Source organism: Humulus lupulus, chromosome 7, assembly GCF_963169125.1.
Source record: "Humulus lupulus chromosome 7, drHumLupu1.1, whole genome shotgun sequence".
Taxonomy (NCBI): Eukaryota; Viridiplantae; Streptophyta; class Magnoliopsida; order Rosales; family Cannabaceae; genus Humulus; species Humulus lupulus.
The window spans coordinates 34,435,795-34,457,083 of NC_084799.1; the positions used below are offsets into that span (position 1 = coordinate 34,435,795).

General features: G+C 37.2%; 2 protein-coding genes across 2 annotated transcripts; one reads left to right on the forward strand and one right to left on the reverse strand.

Moving 5' to 3' along the window:
• The first annotated feature begins 9,669 nt into the window (after positions 1 to 9,669).
• Positions 9,670 to 12,136, forward strand: LOC133791568 (uncharacterized). The gene is made up of 3 exons (XM_062229492.1): positions 9,670 to 11,496; positions 11,577 to 11,905; positions 12,085 to 12,136. Exons 1-3 carry the CDS (start codon positions 9,670 to 9,672, stop codon positions 12,134 to 12,136), a joined length of 2,208 nt encoding a protein of 735 aa, XP_062085476.1.
• A 365-nt stretch (positions 12,137 to 12,501) lies between these two features.
• On the reverse strand, positions 12,502 to 17,807 carry LOC133791569 (uncharacterized). The gene is made up of 7 exons (XM_062229493.1): positions 17,383 to 17,807; positions 15,666 to 16,505; positions 14,942 to 15,574; positions 14,331 to 14,468; positions 13,944 to 14,233; positions 13,726 to 13,849; positions 12,502 to 13,640 (listed from the first exon to the last, which is right to left on the reverse strand). The coding sequence occupies exons 1-7, from the start codon at positions 17,800 to 17,802 to the stop codon at positions 13,242 to 13,244; spliced, it is 2,844 nt and encodes a 947-aa protein (XP_062085477.1). The 5' UTR covers positions 17,803 to 17,807; the 3' UTR covers positions 12,502 to 13,241.
• Positions 17,808 to 21,289: the final 3,482 nt, after the last annotated feature.

Sequence of the window (21,289 nt, forward strand, 5' to 3'; positions counted from 1 at the left end):
GTTGCGCTAAGTACTTGTGGCAGAAGGATGCTAGGAAATGGTATTCAGACTTAGGTATTCGCATGATGGGTTGGAAAGAACTCAAATGGTAATCTGATAAAAGAGGTTATAAAGGTATAGCCTGAGCTACGGAGACTATTAGGCTTCTAAGCTTGATTTAGAATGATAAAGTAAAGACAGTATATGTCAGTGAGTTTTGTGAGTTGGGTAATTTGGTTTGGAAATTGATACGGGTGGGTGTAGCTAGAGAGGATAACCCATATAAGGATTAAACTCTGGAACAGTCCCGAGCATCAAGGTCGCACCAATGCATGAGATCTTCATTTGTGTTTAGGCAGCAGTGAGGGCCATGTTATTTGAGATCTGGGGAATGAGGTATAGAGCATGAATGCCGTAGGACAAGAGATGAAAAAGATGGTACTTCCAGTGGAGGAATTCAGTAAGGACAGATTCTCGGTTATCAAGGTAGAAGAACCCAAAATAGTGCTATGACACCTGATTTTGATAGGAAGGGGTCTGATTGTGAAGGTAGTCGTCAGGATGGTGACGGGAACCAGTGAGGTTGTTTGGTATGCACCTGAGGCAGAGGACGCCACCTGGAAGGATGTCAGGTGAGGGCAGGACTTCTACGCGAATGGTTTGATATGTTAGGATGGATTTCCCATGGTTAGGGAACGGAAGACTGGAATGCCTTGTTACATTCAAAGTTCGAAGCTGGTTCCTCGAAGATGATTAGTTAACTGGATAATTCATGTTTCTAGTTATGTAACGAGTTGAAAGAGTTCAGTGTTGAGAATGTCCTAAGAGAGATTAAGACATAGAGAATATTCCTCAAGGGTGCTGTGCGAAAGACTGAAGATATTAGTATTTGTTGGGGAGGAATTAGAAACTTCTGGCGGAGGAATCAGGATACAAGTAATCGAGAGGTTCGTGGTGAGAGCAATAGAGCTCTTCATATGGAAGCCTCGACATGAGTCAGAGTGAGAGTGAATTTGTTAAGAGACAACCATGGATTGTAGGGGATATCATTTGGAGTACTTCAATTGGACTGAATGGAAACTAAGCTGACCAGTAGGGAATTCAGATGGGTATACAAGGAAAGATTGGGTGTGCTTCAGGGTCGGGCTACAGGTAGGTTCGGTAACAGGAACATGGTGGAAGATGGTACTGGTTTGACAGAAAGAATTACTGAAGTAGTCGAAGAAGTTTGACCTCGAGGTGAATCACACAGAGCATTGTATTGTGGGAATTGTTGGCATTGTCAGTTAAGGATGAAAACCTTTAATGTCGGGTACAAGATGGGACAATGTATCTAGGAATTGATCTACGATCTGGTTATTACCAGCTAGAGATCAAGGAAAGAGACATTTCAGGAATCACTACTTGTACCGAGTAGGGTGTGAGGAATCGGTAACAAAGATTTTTAACTGGTTCAAGCTTTAGCAACACAGGTTAGTTCTTCAAACAGAAAATATAAGAACGGTATGGACAAGTCTCCTTTAGGTTTACGGGCAGTATGTTGGATTACTCTCCAGTCAGAAGTGGGAAGCGAGCGACTACTACGCTCATGATGTTAGTTCTAAGGAAGCAGGGTCATAAGTAAGGCTTCATAAAGTGTCAGTTTGGTCTCGCCAGGGGTATTCAGAATAGTGCTACAAGAAGAGAAACTACAAAAAGAGGGGACAGGTATGAGGAAATTTTATTTGAAGCCACAAAGAAGTTACTAAAGAACGTCTGAAGGATGGGAAGCACAACAAGACTGGAAAGCGCGTCATCTACCACATAAGTATCTTCGCAGACAGCTACACTAGAGATTAGAGAAACAGTAAAACTTGAAGTTAGACTGAATGGATAGTGTCAGATCAGAAGTTCAGAAGACAGGGTAAGAATTGATTAGCACTTGGTGATGCAGGAATACATGTGTTATGGTTGGGTATAGAAGGGTAGCATAAAGGACCTAACTTCTGATAAAGATATGAAACTGTGAGGGTGCATCATAGGTTGGGGCACGCCCAGACTTAGGCTGACATGAGGAGGGATCAAGCCTCGCGGGAGGTAAAATGGGGGCATGGTCGATATACTTGAAATGACAGGTAGGCAGTGTATGCATAGCGTAAGGTAATGAGCGTTTGGTCATTTTTAAGAAAGATAACATTGAGACTAAGATTTAGTGAAATGTAATGGATGGGTTGTTGGTGTTGGAAATCCTCGACTATACGAGGGGAAGATTTGATTGGAGGCGAATCTCTTACTTGGGAGGTGTGTGCTAGTTAAAAAGAACGTCATGGATTATAATGGACTAGACAAGGTAACAATTGAGTTGATATAACCTTAGTGTGTGGTGATGGACAGGTACGTATTCCTTTGGACAATGGAATCCAAAGTGATGGTTAGGTGGAAACAGGGAAGAACCCTGTCAAGGTATTACGAGTTAGGGTACCAGAATCGGATGAATGATCCGATGAGAATTTGGCGTGGAGATGGGAATTTTAAATGGATATTGTGCCACCCCCTAGGGTATGTTGTACCACGAGGTTGGAGCGGGTGACATAATTTTAGTATGCTCGAATGTTGAAAGGTAAAGTGATATGGTGATGAGTCATAGGAATGGACCACATTAGACTGTAAGTAAGGTGATTGGACGGGAAAGGTTGTAACTCGGCTGAATGACTTAGTGTAATTCGGTTCATAGGAACTGGTAGTTGGGCAAGGCATTGGTAATGCTAAGTTGAGACCCTATAGTTTTCCAAGTTTTGGAAAGGGACCAGAGAGCAAAGAGAACAGAGTGGGAATATTGAGTTACCGATTAATTGCAGATAGGATAGTAATCTGAGGGCTTAACAGTTATGTTAAGGGATTAGGTGTTGAATGTGTAAACATTTGGGATATTAAGGAAAGTGTACTCTTTGATGAGATAGTCACGGTAATGGATGCTGGAGTACAGCTAAGGTGACATGGCATAGGATATGGTAAGATAAATAGCAAGGAGTGCTATGCAAGGCAGAGAATGGAAAGATAGTGGATACTGCGATTTAGTAATAGTTCAGGGGAAAAACCAAGAGGTTGTTGGAATTCTTAAGGCAGGAGTGTCTGCCTATCTGAAAGGATATAGGAACTTGTAAATTGTTAACTTTGGAATACAAAGTTCCAGGATGAAAGATTTGTATCTCTCCAAGAAAGTGCAGAGAAGGAAAAGTATGTTATTCTTGGAAAGAAAGGGGAGTTCTGACTCCCGATTCAACAGGAATTTTGAGGTTGTACCAAGGGTTAGGCCGAGGGCCTATAAGCCGATTTCACCCTGGTAGGGGTGATGACTCGTAAGTATTTCTGGCATCGAGAATAAATCAGTGAAACGATCGTTGTGAACTAAACAGACTCTGAAGTTTCTGCAGATCTGATGTGCAAGTAAAAGTTAAAGAAAGTATAGTTATCAGACAAGATCTTGTGGAACAATATTGTTACTCATGTTTGAGTGTTATCGAAGATTAAGAGTAAAGGTGTTAGACCTTGGGAATTATAGCCAGATGTATGAGGTTTACTGTATGATGTGTTCGAGTAAATTTCGAGAACGAAATTATTATAAGGAGGGGATAGTTGTAACGACCCAAAATTACTAATAAGGCTTAAGGATCATGATTAGTGTGTCGGGAGGGCATAATTGGAGGTTATGTGAATTAATGGTGTGAGAATGCATGTTTATGAGTATTGGATAAGCATGCATGCCCTGTTTGGCTGGTAAGGGCATAATTGTAATTTTGGCCCGTTAGGGCATAAACGTGATTATTTGTGGCAAACTGTTGAGACTACATTATTATGTTGATATATGTGTTTGCAGCTTTCGGCACGAGGCGATCCTAGGGAGCAAGAAGCGGGAAGGTCACAACGGGACCCGATACTTGACTCGGGGTGAGTCAAGGGATATTTCGGGTAATGGACATTTATTTGGGTTATTGCGTTATGGAAATAAATAATTGGAGATACATTTGAGGTTAGGAAGCCTAGGTGGGAATACTGGGGAATTTTACCATTTTTCCCTCGGGGACGTTTTCGGTACCCCGAGTCTTGGGATTGACTTAAGTAACTAAGGATAGATAAAACAAAGAAAGGAAAACAGTAGAAGAAATCCTAAACCGACCCTTCTCTGTCTCTCTCTCATTTTCTCTCAAGGAACTCAGTGAAACCAAAGGATTTATGGCTGGAAATTCAGGGATTTGAGCTAGAATCTTGAGGGATATTTCAGTGGCAATCTGGAGGTTCAAAAGGGAATTTAGGTAAGCATTTAATTTTAGTTTAGCTAGCTGAATTTTGTGGTCTTTTCTGGGTTCTAAGGAATTTTGGGTCTTGATTTTGAAGATCAATTTGAGGCTAAGGATTTGGGGTTAGCTCAGTGTTAGCTAAAGGAATCAACTAGGAGTTGAGGTAAGCTTCGAATTATATTCTTGGTCATTAAACTCTATGTTTTCTTTAACTGGTTTGAGTGTTCTTGAGCTTGTGGGTTCAAAGATTGAAATGTTGTTTTGATGAGTTTCTAGACTAGATTTCTGCTGGGTTTTGCTGGTGGAAGCATGTTAGAGAGTTGTGATAATTGAATTGTGTTATTGGGATGGTTTAGGGTGGATTTGGGTGAGGATTGAATGTTAAAAATGGTGGTTTTTCTAGGTTCGCGGGGCTGGGCCGCGGCTCTATTCTAGAGTGTCGTGGCCCTTCAGAGCAAGGAAGAGTCAGGAAGGCTTTGAGATGAGGGAGCGTCGCGTCGCCACAGGGGCAGGGCCATGACGCGTGTCAGAGTTCTGGGAGGCCTAGCCTCTGTTTCAGTGTCGGGCCGCGGCATGGGTTTTGAGGGTCGCAGCCCTTAAGGGCATTTTTGGCCTTGTGGAGTTTTTAAGCGTGGGAACCTAACCTAGGGTGCTCGGGATCGATCCCACTACCGTGTTTGGTGGAATTCGATGTCCTGGAGGCTAGAACTCTATCCGGAAACCCTTATACAATTATTGATGGAATCCTTTATCATGGTTGTGACTAGGTATACGCTAGGGCTCGGGGCAGGATCATGCTCGGGGGTCGTCTCTCCTAACTAAAGCACTTGGAATTAAAAGGTAAGAAAACTGCACCTGTTTATGTGGATAGGATGGGACTAAGTGTTCCCTATATTTGTATGCATTGTTATATGATTGTGATAAACCATGTGAATATGTTGGGACTAAGAGCTCCCTATAATTGTATGAATGTCATGAGGTGGTATTAAACCACTGGGACATGTAATAAATGGACTTGCACACAGGGCGCGGCTCGGCCACTAGCAGCTGAGGATAGCTTATTAATCACTGATCTCGGTTTAAGCGGGTCGGAGTCAGTGGGATGAACATTGGGCTTGGCCTAAGCGAGCCATAGACAGTGGATTAAATAGAGGGTGCAGCCTACGGGCGGTAACCCTAGTTGTTGCTTGACATGTATTCTATTGTTAATTGTTATGTACGATGTACTGAGTATTTGGAACTAGATCACTGGTTATTGACTGATGCGCTGCATTGAATGAATGTTATGGCTTGCTGGGTAATTGATTAATGTCTTGTAAATCATTTGATTATGCTCTGTGAATTACTTAGCTGTTAATATTGGTTATGTTATGATATTATGTTTTCTTGATGGGCCTCGGCTCACGGGTGCTACATGGTGCAGGTAAAGGCAATGGTAAGATGAGTTGACTATGAGTTGGAGAGCTCTGGGGGCGAGGTGTACATTGTCAGCCGCCTTCTGCCACGGTCGAGGGATTGTACAGGGACGGGAACCTAAAACGTGTATTTTGCCATTAGAGTGGCTTAGTTATTTATTTGTTTTGGAAATTCTGTAATTACGGTATTTAAACCTTGATTTGGGATCCCATGTACCAAATATTTGTTTTAATGAAAATTATTCGTTTATAACCAAAATCTTTTAAACCTAACCGGCTTGTGTCGTCAGATTCACATTTTTAATCAAATGACTTGATTAGCACGTCTCGCACTATTTTAAATACACAGTGTAACGGTCTTGGTTATCCAGGGCGTTACAGCATTGATATGTGACATTGTGGGTGCCTTTCCCCAAAGGTGAGAATGAATTAATTCTAAAACATGAGAAGCTCTACTAGTCGACTGAGTAAAGGGAAGTGAATGAGACTTGCCAAATCGACACGAATCATAGAATAGTAATTTTTCATTAGATTTAGGTTTTACATTTGTTAGTTTAAGCACTTAATTCATTGCAAGACTGGATGGGTATCCAAGTCTTCTATGCCATATGTCAACTTGACTCATACTAGATGGTTGTTTATTGGGACGCAACTGAGAAGTGACACCAGTAAAACACATAGACTTTGATTTCTAACTTGTAGTCTTTCCATTCACCAGCAAAGAAGTGTCCAATTGATCAACCCCTCCTTAAGAGTTCCTTGCAGAACCACCCTACATGTTTGTCGTTCCTTCACACAATAGAAATCAATGAAAAATTCAATAGATACATCATTATCGACAGTGAGTTAAGAAACACTGATCAAGTTCTTAGTAATTTGAGGTACATGTAGTAAATTATTCAAAATCAGAGGAGATGAGTTATTTGACTTTAAGCTACCAACACCAACATGAGAAATCACCAATTGATGACAATCACCTATAGTGATTTTCTCTTTACCACCATACTCCACTTTCTGTGCCATTTTGTCATCCTCTGATGTCATGTGTGTGCTTGCTCCACTGTTGGCATACCAACTTTCCTTTCGAAGAATTTCAGGTGTAACAACAAGGGCGGCTGGTTGTTTGTCTTGACTAGTCTTATGATTTGGCTGATGACCCATATATGTTTCATCATAATGATTGTAACAATAGGCAGCCGAGTGACCATATCAACCACAGACTTGACATGTAGGTCTTGGGCCTCCTCCAAATCTACCACCTCTGCCTCTAAAACACCCATTGCTATATCCATGTCCACCACTGTGAGAAGTAAAACCACTTCCAGGATTTGAACGCCTAGGTGCTGAAGCATTATATGGTCGCTGAGAAAAATTTTCTGAAGGATAATCAATAGAGGATGTGTGGGACGGTGTACTAGTACCCATTCTACTTAGATGATTGACAAATCATAAGAGTAGGCTCTGAAGTTCTTGCCATGAAGTGTGTGGTCTAGCTTCTACCTATATAATCAAAGGAAAAAAGGCCACATCTAAGCTAGCAAGAACATTAGACACCAAATGACCTTCTGGATATGGCTCCCCTGCAAGTGCCAAAGTATCAGCCGACATTCATTTTTGGCTCAGATACTCAGTCATCGAAATTGTGTCTTTCTTCACTGTCTATAACTTGGTTCGCTGCTCATCCATGTGTGCCTTTAAGGCACCATACAAGACTTCAAGAGCCGACCACAGATCTTCTGCAGTTCTGCAACCCATGACCTCAGAAGCAATACTCTTGGTCATGGAACCATATAACCAGCTCATTAGTAGTTGATCATTCATTAGCCATTTTGAATAGTCTAAATTAGCTATTGGAATAGAAGAGGAAGAATCTGAGTTACCTGCATCTAGAAACAGTTGAGGAGAACTTTTCTCACCATTGATGAGCACATCAAGACCATGATCACGGATTATGGTCATCACCATCGTCTTCCACAGAGGGTAATTGTTGCGATCAAGCTTTAGAGAGAATGGCTGGTTCAAGGTGTTGCTAAATGGAGAAGCAATCAGAGGTTGACTTGCTGCGAGCATCGTGACAATCGCAGTAGTCAGAATAGTCACAGTCGACGACACATCGCGAAATGTTTCTCTGGAACTATCTCTGAGCTAGCAGTGGTTTGTTGAGCTGGAGATTGATCAGCCATGGCGTGTGCCAACCTAACTCTGATACCAAGAAAAGAAACAATAAAATGCAATGAAACAGGAATTTGTAAAGTCAGCTCAATTGATACTGAGCATTATCTCTCTATATATATATGTTGAAAAAAGAAATACAATTTACAGGCTACTACCATATATATGTTGAAAAAAGAAAAGCAATTTACAGGCTACTACCACTAGGAGCTTGACCTGTGGTAGAGTTTGTTACAAAAGATGGATAAGAACTTATAACAAATTGTACAACTATCTCTGAGCTAGCAGTGGTTTGTTGAGCTGGAGATTGATCAGCCATGGCGTGTGCCAACCTAACTCTGATACCAAGAAAAGAAACAATAAAATGCAATGAAACAGGAATTTGTAAAGTCAGCTCAATTGATACTGAGCATTATCTCTCTATATATATATGTTGAAAAAAGAAATATAATTTACAGGCTACTACCATATATATGTTGAAAAAAGAAAAACAATTTACAGGCTACTACCACTAGGAGCTTGACCTGTGGTAGAGTTTGTTACAAAAGATGGATAAGAACTTATAACAAATTGTACAACAATACTCAGAGAATGTTCTCGAATATACAACATCATACTTACATGTGTAGCACTTCTAATTACAGAATTAATTGACTAAATACAATTATCTCTTAACTTTGGTCATGTGGAACAATGTTGTTCAGCGCTCAAAATACATGTTTCAAATGATGAAGGTCGAAGAGTTCCCCTGTTTGGTCCTTGGCTGAGATTAGGGTCCAATTTAGATAATTGATACTCTTTACTGAAGGCTGAGGAGGAATTTGATTATCTTCAGATGGAATTGAACGCTCTTCAAAAAGTGGTATACCAGTCAGAAAATGGAATTGATAAGGCCCTTCTTGGCACCAATATGCATGCCAACGCGGTGGCAGAAGAGGGCAGGCTCAAGGGCTCCGCCCAGTCATAGCCCAATCAAGAGGCGGTGAAAGAGGTGGTCAGGGACAATAGTATTACGTTGTAGGGGAAAATTAAAAAGGGAAAATTTTATATATACGGCATTTCACCAAAAGAATTCGAAAAATACGGTAATACATACTTCTTACAATATTACGGTAAAAGTGAAGCCCACAATTCACGGAAGACCCAACCCAATACGGAAGACCCAACATTTCCCACCATTATATACCGAAGACCCAACCCAACCATCACAACTCGGCCAAAGTTTTTGTAACATGCTGTACTCAACATTTCCATGGATTTCAGCTTACAAAACCGAGAAAACAGGGAAAAAATGAGAAATTTTCTTCTGCAATCTACTGCAAATTTTTTGAATCGATGGGTCTACAAAACAAATTACACGATATCTGTTTTGTGGTAAGTTTCCTTGAATCGATGGGTCTTCTATTTTGTTCTTGGAACATAATTTATAGCTTTCGGAAATCATTAAGATAATTATAGCAAAAACATATATTTTAACACATATCTCCACAGAATCATAAACAAAATTTACCATAGAAACATTTGAAAATCCTGAAAACCTTTTATAAAAAAAAGAAACTGTTACAATATTATAAAGATGTTTCTTAGATTGTCTCATCTTTAAGTTATTTGCTCTTCCTTGTGCAGAATTTGGTCATTTAAAAACCAATAAAGGGACGAGTTTATATGCTAAATTCTCATTTTGTTGGGGGATGTGTTATTGAATAGCTTGTGCTAGATTGGGTAGTTTTTAACCCATAAGGTAGTTTATATCCTATTTTGTTTTATAATGAAAATATAAAATTTCTACATATCAATCTAATTTTTCTTTTTATTCATCTGCAGCCATGAATCCAATAACATCTTTGGTATATTATGATGGTCATTGGAATGAAAATAATGTGTATGAGGATTTCAAAATGCTGGGAGTGTTAATACCATTAGATTGCTCATTTACAACACTAATGAATATCTTGTCTACAGAGTTGTCTACCATTCTGTCAACAGAAAATGCAACAATTGAGTACCAGATTGCAGAAACATTGCCTCCATTGAAGATCAAAAGTGATAGCTCTATACAATTCTACTTGGAGTGCAAAAGAAATGACAAAACACTCACAAAATACCCTTTGATAGTTTCTGTAACAGAGAACAACCAAACAATTACCTGTGGAGCACTTCAAAAGATGAGTTCTACTGTTGCTTCAAGTAGTAATAATATAGAGAATGATATTTCGGACACATCGACATTCTCTATAGATGAACCTCAAGGACTACCAAATTTTATTCAGTTGGCAGATCAAATTACAGATTTGATTTTGGAGAAGGAACGACATGAATCAATTCCTGAACATATCGGAACAGAAACTACAATTATAACTCATGCAATTTCTGATGGAATAAGAGAAAAACAGGTATACAAAAACAAAGAGGTTCTTACAACAACAATTGGTCTCTATGCCATAAAAAACAATTTTCAGTTCAAGGTCCACAAATCTTGCAAAAAAGAATATCAGTTGAAGTGCCTTGATTCAGAATGTACGTGGTCATTTCGTGCTGCAAGATATGGAAAGACAGATATGTTCCAACTTAGGAAGTTCAATCGTGCCCACACATGTTCCTTGGACATTATTCTTGGAGATCACCGACAGGCTTCAAGTAGTATGGTTGGGAATGTTGTGAAGACCAAGTTCACAGATCCAAAAACAAATTATAGACCTAAAGATATAGCTAAAGACATGTTGGACAGATATGGAGTTTCCATGAGTTACCAAAAAGCATGGCGATCTAAGGAAAAAGCAGTTAATTATGTACATGGTTCAAGTCAAGATTCCTACCGAGACATTCCACGATATCTGCACATTTTGAAGCACAAAAATCCAGGTACTGTAACAGATTTGCAAATTGATAGTCTAAACAGATTTAAATATCTTTATATGGCTATGGGACAATCAATTCTAGGTTGGAAACATTGCATTCCAGTAATTGTTGTTGATGGAACATTCCTAAAAGCTGCATTTGGCGGTACACTTCTCACAACTTCAACACAAGATGCAAATAGACACATCTTCCCATTGGCTTTTGCTATAACAGATTCGGAAAACAATGATTCATGGGAGTGGTTCTTCAGAAAAATAAAAGAATGTTATGGAGAAAGAGAAGAGTTGTGTATAGTTTCAGATAGACACGAAAGCATAGAGAATGCTATAAAAAATGTCTTTCCAAATGTAACTCATGGAGTGTGCTCCTACCATCTTTTCTGCAACATAAAGACCAAGTTTAAAACAGACGCAGAGGCAACCAGTATTGCATTTCATGCTGCTGCAAAAGCTTATAACATGGAAGATTTTGAAAAATACATGAAGGACTTGGACAGTTTACATGAAGGAATCCGTCCTTTTCTGGCCAATGAGGTTAAATATGAAAAGTGGGCAAGAATCCACTCCAAAAGTCGTAGATATGCAGCTATGACTTCAAACATAGCTGAATCCATTAATGCAGCACTAAAAGAAATGAGAGAGCTTCCAGTAACAACATTACTCGAGTGCCTTAGAAACCTGATTCAAAAATGGAGCTACAATAACAAAAAAGAAGTAGAAGCAACATTTACAGAATTGCCAAAGAAACAAGAGGAATACTTAAGAAAGAACTTTGTCAAGTCATTAAGAATGACTGTAAGTACAACTATTTCCTTTATTTATAAATACCTCTGTATTAATATACTTCCTTGTTCATTATTATAATTTCATTGCAGGTAGAACCAGCTAGCACACTCATTTACAGTGTACACAATGGTTTAACAACAAACATTGTTGACATTGCAAAGAAATCTTGCTCTTGTAACAAGTTTGATTTGGATGAATTACCTTGTGAACATGCCATGGCAGTCATTAGAAAGATGAACCTTCAGTATAAAAAATATTGCTCATATTATTTCACAAAACAAGCCATGTTGAACACCTATAATGCATCAATACATCCATTGGGAGATCCAAAAACATGGAGAGTTCCGCCTGATGTTGAGGAAATAGAAGTACTACCTCCAAAGGGAAACAGAAAAAGTGGAAGGCCAAGGAAAAAAAGGTTTGTCTCAGCAAGAGAAGGGTCTTATCAGCTTAAATGTGGAAGGTGTGGAGAGCTTGGGCACAACCGAAAAACCTGCACAAACCAGCCTCTATTGAGAACAAAAAAACAAAAAAGCACTCAAAGCTTATAGATTGAAAATACTTTTTATTTGAATTTTGAAACTTTTTATGTTTCAGTACGGTGATTGGAACATTACTTATCACTATTACTTGTGATAAAGAATTATGAAATTTTATTGAATATATGGAATATTATAAAAACTTAGGAAAAAATTTGCATCAATATATCAGAATTAATGTTCAGGGCGTTATCTGTAAATTTTTGTTACATATTTGATACAGATATATCTGAAATGAATATTAATGTAACAATTTGTTACATAATTGTTACAGATATGTTACTAGTTTCTCACAGACACTTCCAACATCAAATAAATGTGAAATAAGTTCTTTTATCAGCTTATGTTACAGTTTTGAAACAAAAATATTTGATTTTCATTTGAAAATTTCCAGTCCATTTAAAAGGATTAACTTCAAAAGTTTGAAACGATTTGATACATATTTGAAACTGAAGTTATCGTGACTATTAATAGACGTTAAGTAATGCTACGCAATTTTGCATGAACTTAGGTTACAAACTTTTAACAGATGTTACCTAAAACATGAAATATAAAAATAAAGTTGTGAACTCAAGTTACAAACTTGAGACACCTCTGTACAACATTCCTCATAAAAAAGGGCTAATATCAAAATTCATTGATATGCCACAGTATTCAAAATATTCAAACATGATACTTGCTTGAAAGTTTGCAAAACAAAGACACAAAAGTTATCTTGCCATAAGTATGTATCTTCTTTACAAGATAAAAGCCAAAATGTTAACTACTTTGATGCTCTCATACTTCCATTGCATTAACATTCAACATCTTCTTGCTCATTCTTCCTCTGAACTCCCCATCAGATAGATAGCCTTCATCTTTCTTTCTTTTAGCATGGACATATAGCTCGACTGCAATTTTGTTTCTCTGGAAACTAACATTCAGAGGATTGGGGATATTTTCAATAAGTCCATGCATAAGAAATTCAGCAAACTTTATGATAAAAATCCCACAATCGCTACAAAAAAAAAAAAAAAAACAAAATCAGTAACACATAAATGCATATAAACAAAATAATGCAACCAAAAAATAACAATAACTAAAAAAAAACCACTTACTTGTTACTCTGTTGTGGAACCTCATCATCAAACACAATGTCCAACGGGTGACACATATCAATGCCCTTGAATGCTTGTGCATTTAGATCAATATCTTCCCTTGACTCATAAAAATTATTTAAAGAAAGAAACAAGGGCAACAAAGTAGAATATGCTTCAACACTTTCTTATCCATAACTCTATTCCTCATTGAGTTGTAGACTTTAAAAAATCTCTGCTTCACGTTGAACTCCCCAAGAATCCAATGATTACAGCCAACAACAGTCATATTAATAGGGAATAAAATGAAATCTACTAGCGACCAAGGGGTGTTACAAAGCATTTTATAACCACAAATATACTCAAAAATAACACTGTTATGCGATATAGCAGATCGATCACAGTCACTTGACAGATACACATCATACAGAGTAGTGATAACTTGATCAAAAGAGTTATCTGTAGTAGTAACTCTAACATTTATCAACTCACAATACTTGGCTTTTTTTCTAAGGTAATAAAATGCCACATTAATATGCTGAAAAAACAAGAAGCAAACCATAATAAGAATAATGAAAACAGTAAAACTAAAACAACTTAATAATAATAAGGGAAAAAAATACCTCATTGTCCAAATCCCTCCCATCTTTAACTAAATCATAAAACCAAATTTTTCTCTCAATCTCAGTTACACAAAACTGAAATGGCTCCTTAATGATACTATTATTATCATCAAATTTCTTATACCTATAACAATTATAAACATTTAAAAGTGAATTATGGTGAAACAGAAACTGAAATACAAAATAAATAAAAAAACAATTAAAAAATAGAAGCATACTTATTATTTTTTCTCAGCCCCAGAGAAAACCACTTGTTAAAAGAGTCTTGGTCAATTTGATTAGGCAGATCAAAAAGATTGTCTCCAAAAGCATATCGTCCCACAACCTTCCTTTTAGACTTCACAACCTCCAAATGTTTCATATCCTCAGAAGAAGATGATCCAAATTGGTTAACAAAAGGAGATTGCAAAACTGTAGCAGGCTTTGGATTCCTTTTGCCAACAACAGGAGTAGACACAGCTACTGGATTCATCAAAGAACCAGCAATGGGTGTTGCCATAATAACTTCCTAGAAACAAAAATAATATGAAAAACTCAATAATACAACTATTGGAACATATTGCAAAAAGAGAAAACAAAATACAATATCTGCCTTGTTTAGTTACCTTTTTCTTTGCCAAATCACCAACAGCTGCATGAACAACTTTATCAAAAATCTCCACATTCATGTTGTTAAAAATATGAGCCTCTTCTTCTAGATCTTTAACAACATCAGCTACATCATCATGAGGTTTGACAATATTCTATGGAAAAACAAAATTTTATAAATTAATACAGAAATACATGAATACATTACCTTAAAAAAATACAAATCATGAAACCAAAATAACCTGGTCATAGCTCTGGAAAAAAAAGTTGTATATATAATAAAAAATAATAATTGCCAAACAAAAAATTCCAAAATTCATAAGTTTACAAAAACATAACAGAGTTTATACATGCTCTGGAAAAGTCTTGTACAAAACTAACTTAGAAATAAAAAGTTTACAAATTAATAACAAGAGGTTTACAAAACAAGAATTCTAAACTTTCTCTTCCACTTCTCATACTCCAATGGAAACAAAATCAGATTCCTATCAAAAAGGGAAAACAAAAATTAATAAAAAGAAAATATTAATTATATATATTAACATAAATATAAACATCTATAAAATATAAAATAAAAAATAACAAACCAACCAAGCAATAAAATTAATATTTAGATAAGAATACATACCATTGTTTCTTCAACATCATTCCCAGTAGTCTTCTCATTCTCATTTACTGTATCATTCTTATCATCTGCAATTACCATATCTCCAGCAGCATCTTCTTGCATTGCTTGAATGCATTCATCAAAAACTTGGGTAAAACTTTCATTCTCAAAAAACTTATCCTTTTCCTTTGAAACACCACCACCACCAGAAGTATCACCAACATCAGCTCCCACAAAACCAACATCAACATGATCAATATCATCATTAATACCACATGATTTTGGCCTCAACTCACCTAACATTTCCATAACTGCCTTGTGTTTTAAATCTTGATCGTTTTTCAAATTAACCAACATCTCCATCAATGCCCTATGTCTAGATTCACTAGCAGACTTTAAAAATGCAATTTCCTTAGACATAATGTTACACTTCTTCTGACATTCATCCACAATAATTTTCATATCAGAAAAACCAAATGTCACACAAGGAACATAGGATGAGGAAGGAGCCTCACTGGTTGGTTTCTTTGGAGGAGCAACAAAATCATCATCCTCAAAATCAGCAACATTCATATCCTTGTTGCACTGGAAAAAACCTTCAAGCTTGAAGGCATTGTTCTCTTCATCAGTGGGCAAAACTTTAACAATTTTGGTCTGCAAATAACAACACAGAAAAATCAGTTTACAATATTAAAAAAATCAAATAAATTCATATATAAAGAAAAGCAAAAAAAATAAAAATTACCTTATGTAATGAAAACACATTCCTCTCAAGCTCCTTATGAGATGGGATTGCAACAGATGACCAATTTATAATCCTAGGCAGACCACAACTAACCTTCTCACAATAAGTTCCCTCTAAACTAGGAATTGATTCGTAAATGAAAACTTGGAAAACAAATGGCAAACCATTCAACTTATAGGTTGGGTAAGAACCTTGCCGAGTAATAACAACTTCATTTTCCCTTAAAGCATCTCTCAAAGATGAGAGAGTCACATTAAAAATATCCTTTCCCCATGGAAAATGATTAAAACCACCACTATCACAAAGATACAAGTCAGTTTTTTCAATGTTCTTCTCTTTTTGCCAAGCATACAAAAAGTTAGTGATCAGGTAAAGTACAGCCATCCTAACAGCCTCATCATCATTATCAAAATTGGCAGCCTTAAACCTTTCTTCAACAATAATTCTTGAAATGCCCCTTGTATGGTCACCAAAAAATTTAGAATACAATCCAATAGGATTACTATTCTTAATTCCACCTCTATCAATGTCACCAAACACATTTAACCCAGACAATAACCCAAATTCACCCAAAGAAAACCTAATCAGCTTTCCATAAACTTTAAACCACATTTCATTTAAGTTTGGTTGGTTAACTTCTCTCAACAAAACATGGTGAACCAATTTAGCTTGATTAGCATAAGATTTAAGGTTTAGAAAATGACCAAAGCAAGTCTTACTAAACAAAACCTTTTGAGAGTCAGTCAATTTTTCTGAGATCACATTGATCTTCTCAAAACCACAGTGAAAATTGACTCTTGCTCTATAATGATCCTCATGTTTGATAAAACATTCCATATGCTGCATAGAATAATAGACAACCAACAAAATTTTAAAACAAGACAAATCAAATGATTAGATGACAAGAAAAACACAAATTGATGAAATGAAATTAAAACAGATACAATCAAAACTTGAAAAAATGAAAACATATTTCAATAATATAAAACCTATTATCTTTAAATACAAAAACTAACAAATTGGAACTTGTAACATATGTTTACAGAAAAGAAAAACATATTTACAACATCAGAAAGAACATTAACAACCTTGTAACACTTGGTTACAAAACTAACAATAGGAACTTGTAACATATGTTTACAGAAAAAGAAAAACATATTTACAACATCAGAAAGAACATTAACAACCTTGTAACACTTGGTTACAAAACTAACAATATAGGACCTGTAACATATGTTTACAAAAAAACAAAAACATGGTTACAAGATCAGTAATACCATTAACAAACATGTAACATATAGGTACAAAAACCTAACAAAAATTAACAAAATTAAAAACATAAATCAGATCAGAGCATGAACAACATAGAAAACATATTTCAAGAATATAAAACCTAATATATAAAATACACAAACTACCAAATTAAAACCTGTAACATAAGTTTACAGAAAAGAAAAACATATTTACAACATCGGAAAGAACATTAACAAACTTGTAACACTTCGTTACAAAACTACCAAATTATGACTTGTAACATATGTTTACAAAAATGGAAAACAAGGTTACAAACATCGGAAATACTATTAACAAACCTGTAACACTTTGATACAAAAAAATAACAATTGTTAACAGCAACAAGACAAATAGACCCATAAAAAACAGAAAAAAAACAGAAAAAAAAGAACAAAACGAATTTAAACGACACAAACATAAATACCTTCGGTTTATCCAGTAAACCAACATTCTTCTTCGCAATTTTTCTGTTAGCCTTGCACTTTACTCGACTAGAACCTCCAATAGATAGTTTCTTAGATTTCTTCGCACTGACTTTGCTCTTTGACAATGCAACATGTTTTCGCTTCAACTTTTTCCCAATTAAGTCAACACTCGCATGCATGTCGCCCTCCTTCAACTCATTTGAACCACCAACATCATCCTCGATCACATTAGGAAGGGGAGAATCCAATGAATACTTCAAAACAGCTTTCCCTTTAGACAAAGGAGAAAGATTACTCTTCAGAAGTTTCCCCTTCGTTTCGGAAGACTCTTGATCGTCGGAATGCTTCGAGGATGCTGGGCCAGAGAACGCAGCACCCGACCGAGCAGGAGATGCAGACCCCGCACGAGTGACAACCATTGTTTAACCAGTCAATGCAAAAAATTGCAAAAAAATGAAGAAACTCAGTTAGGTTTTCGAACTCGGCCAAAGAAAAAATGAGAAACGGAGAATGAAACAGATGAAAGAGAAAGAGAATACAAAAAAACTTCGGGGTTTGAAATTTGAAAAAAAGACTTTATAAAAAACCGTATATTTGAAATAAAAAACCGTATAAAAGTAGGCAACCGTATATTTCAAATTTTTTTGCTTTATACGGTGTATTATGTAATTTTCTCAATTAAAAAAGCGGAAAAATTTTAGGGCTCCCTCAATCTGGACTTCCCATTTGGGCCCCCAAAGTCAAATACTAGGCCCAAGCACATTGGGGTTATTTCTAGGTCAAATGGCCCAAGAACGGGCCCAATAGGGGGGTTTTTGGATAAGAAAGCTCGTCAATCAATGTGGGCTCCAAAAGAAAGAAGTTAGAATAACATTTCGGTCCTTTTCCTAGACCACGTGAGGTTATAAACTTAGTTTCAGATTCCAAAATCTTGCCATTGAAGAAAAGTCGAAGCTCTGTCCCAGATGGTTCCAACTCAGATTCAAAATTCATCTTAGAGAATGAAACCACAACATCCATACAACAAGACTCGACAACTGATTCCTCTCCTAATAATGAGGATTTTTCCAAGACCAAGGAGGCGGGCCAGATCATGCCCCTTCTATCACTATGAGACTACTTTCCTGGAATTGCCGAGGGCTGGGGAACCCTCAGGCAAAAAAGGCTCTCCGAGCCTTGATTTCGCAACAAAACCTTGATGTCATTTTTGTATTGGAAACTAAGTTGGATACTTCATAAATGAATATTCTGCGGAAGAGATGGGGATTCGATATGGTTGATCCGTGGGAGCAGAGGGCCACTCAGGTGGTTTATGTCTGATGTTCAAACGTGGAATAAACTTTCATGTCATTTCTAATACCAAATCATATATTATTTTAGAATTCTTCAGTTTCTCCAAAAATTCGGCTTGGCTGGGATGCTTTGTGTATGGCCCACGGGCTAGAACAGATAGGAATCATTTTTGGCTCCCTGTGATCGAGGAGTTTGAGGAGAGGACACGTCCTTGGTGATCTCAATTCTATTCTCTCTGCCGATGATAAGGAGGGAGGCAGACATCTTACACTGGCGGAAGGTCAGTGTCTAAGGTACTTTATGATCCAAACAGGGGCGATCAATTTAGGTAGTGTTGGGGCTCTGTTCACCTTGATCAATAAACAAGGAAAGCTTACATTGGTTGAACAAAAATTGGATAGAGTACTTACTAACTCCGCTTAAATCTCCTCTTTCCCTAAGACTGAAGTGTGTGATCTCCCTACCAAATATTCCGACCATGCCCCTATGATTTTGGACCTGGCCTTATTTTCAAAGAAAGTTAATGCCCCTTTTCAGTTTTTGGATGTTTGGCTTAATGACCCGCAATGTTTCCAAGTGATTAAAGATACTTGGAGTCTTGTTGTTAGAGGCTTTCATAGCTTCAGATTATTTTCAAAGCTTTCCAATACAGTTAAGGCTCTCTACTCATGGAACAAACATGTTTTTGGATTTTGTGATGTTAATTTGAGACGTCTAAATGAGGTATTAATGGAGGTTTAGAACCAACCAATCTCTATGGATGCGATTCGGCTTGAGGAAGCTATTCTTGCGAAAATTTGAGAGGTGGAGGCTTGCCAAAATTCTATATGGAGACAAAAATATAGGGAACTATGGCTTAAATAGGGAGACTGTAATAGTAAGTTTTTCCACACTTCTACTTTGGTTCGTCGGAGGCAAAATAAGATCACATACATTGAGGTCAAGAACTCTTAGGCCTTGTCTACTAGGGAGGAAATTGGGGACTATTTCTTAATGTGTTCTAAGGACCTATTCATGTCAACTAAGCCGACTTTCAGCCAAGAGCTCCAAGAGTTGTTCGTCCATGAAATTTTGGAAGAATGCAACATTTCCGTGTAAGTAATTCCTTCCACTTAGGAAATTAGGAAGGCTGTTTGGGAGCTCCCTCCTTTGAAAGCCCTAGAACCAGATGGTCTCTCGGTGAAATTTTATAAGACAAATTGGGGAATGGTGGGGAATGACGTTGTTGCCTTCACGCAGGAATTTTTTTCCAGTGGAAAGTTTGCTCGACACATCAATCAAACTTTTATTGCTCTCATACCCAAAAGACCAGGGGCTTGTAAATTTGAAGATTTCAGACCTATCAGCCTGTGTAACGTAGCTTAGAAGATCATTTTGAAGATACTTGCAAACAGAATGAAGCCTCTGATGGAAAAGTTGGTCTCTCATTTCCAAGATGTGTTTGTTCAAGGTAGGTGGATTGTGGAGAATACGGTTCTTGTTCAAGAGATCCCGCACTCCTTCAAAACAAAGATGGGCAGGGTAGGCTATTTGCGGTTCAAAATGGATCTCTCCAAAGCTTATGATAGGCTCGAATGGAGCTTCATCCTAAAGGTGATGAGGGGTTTAGGATATGGTGAGAAGTTTCTCCACCTTATTCACTGGTGCATTTCATCGGTCTCTTTTTTGATCCTCCTCAATGGTGACCCTTTTAAGAAATTTAGTCTCAAAGGGAGGGTGAGACAGGGTGACCCGCTCTCACCCTATCATTTCATTAGGGCAAGTGAAGTGCTCTCTCGTCTTCCTATGAAGGCAAAGATAGAAGTAAAGATCTCTAGGGTGAAATTTCATGGATCTGAGGTAACTATAAATCATGTGATGTATGCTGATGACCTTATAATATTCTGTGACGACCAAGTGGAGCAGGTTTCTTATTTGAAGGACATTCTTGATTGTTATTGTGGTTGGTCAGGCCAGAAGATAAATCATCAATTTTTTTTCTCACACAATCTCCCCGGAGTCTAAACAAGAAATTTGTCATTTGGTTTCTTAGAAAATGGTGGATCTGAAAGAAAGGTTTCTAAGAAATCCTCTAATCTTGTCCAGGAATAAAACGACCTATTTTGGGTATCTGATAGACAATATAGCTTCCAAAATGGAGGGAAGGAAATGTAAGTTGCCTTCCTTTGCTAGTCGTGCTACCCTTAATCGGTCAGTTATTCTTAGCTCCTCAATTTACTCGAAGTCTACTTTTCTGCTATCGAAAGGGGTTTGTTCCTCTATAGATAGCCTGATCTAAAAATTCTAATGGCTAAGAGGCATTACAAATAGTCATATTGTGCCTCTGTGTACCTGGGATTCAATTTGTCTACCCAAGAGATTTTGGGGCTTGGGTTTTAGGAAAATTGAAGATATGAATCGTGCCCTTCTATGTAAATTGGTGAGGAACTTGGTTAGTGGCAACTCTGCTCCATGGACTGAGGTGTTCAATGCAAAGTGAAAGGCAAGTTAAAAGTTTTCGGCAACAATTACTCCCACTATGGCGTCGGATGTGGCTAGAAGAATTTGGTCAACTAAGGAGATTCTCCTTCAAAAATGTTGTTATCTTATTGGTAATGGTGAAAATTTAAATTA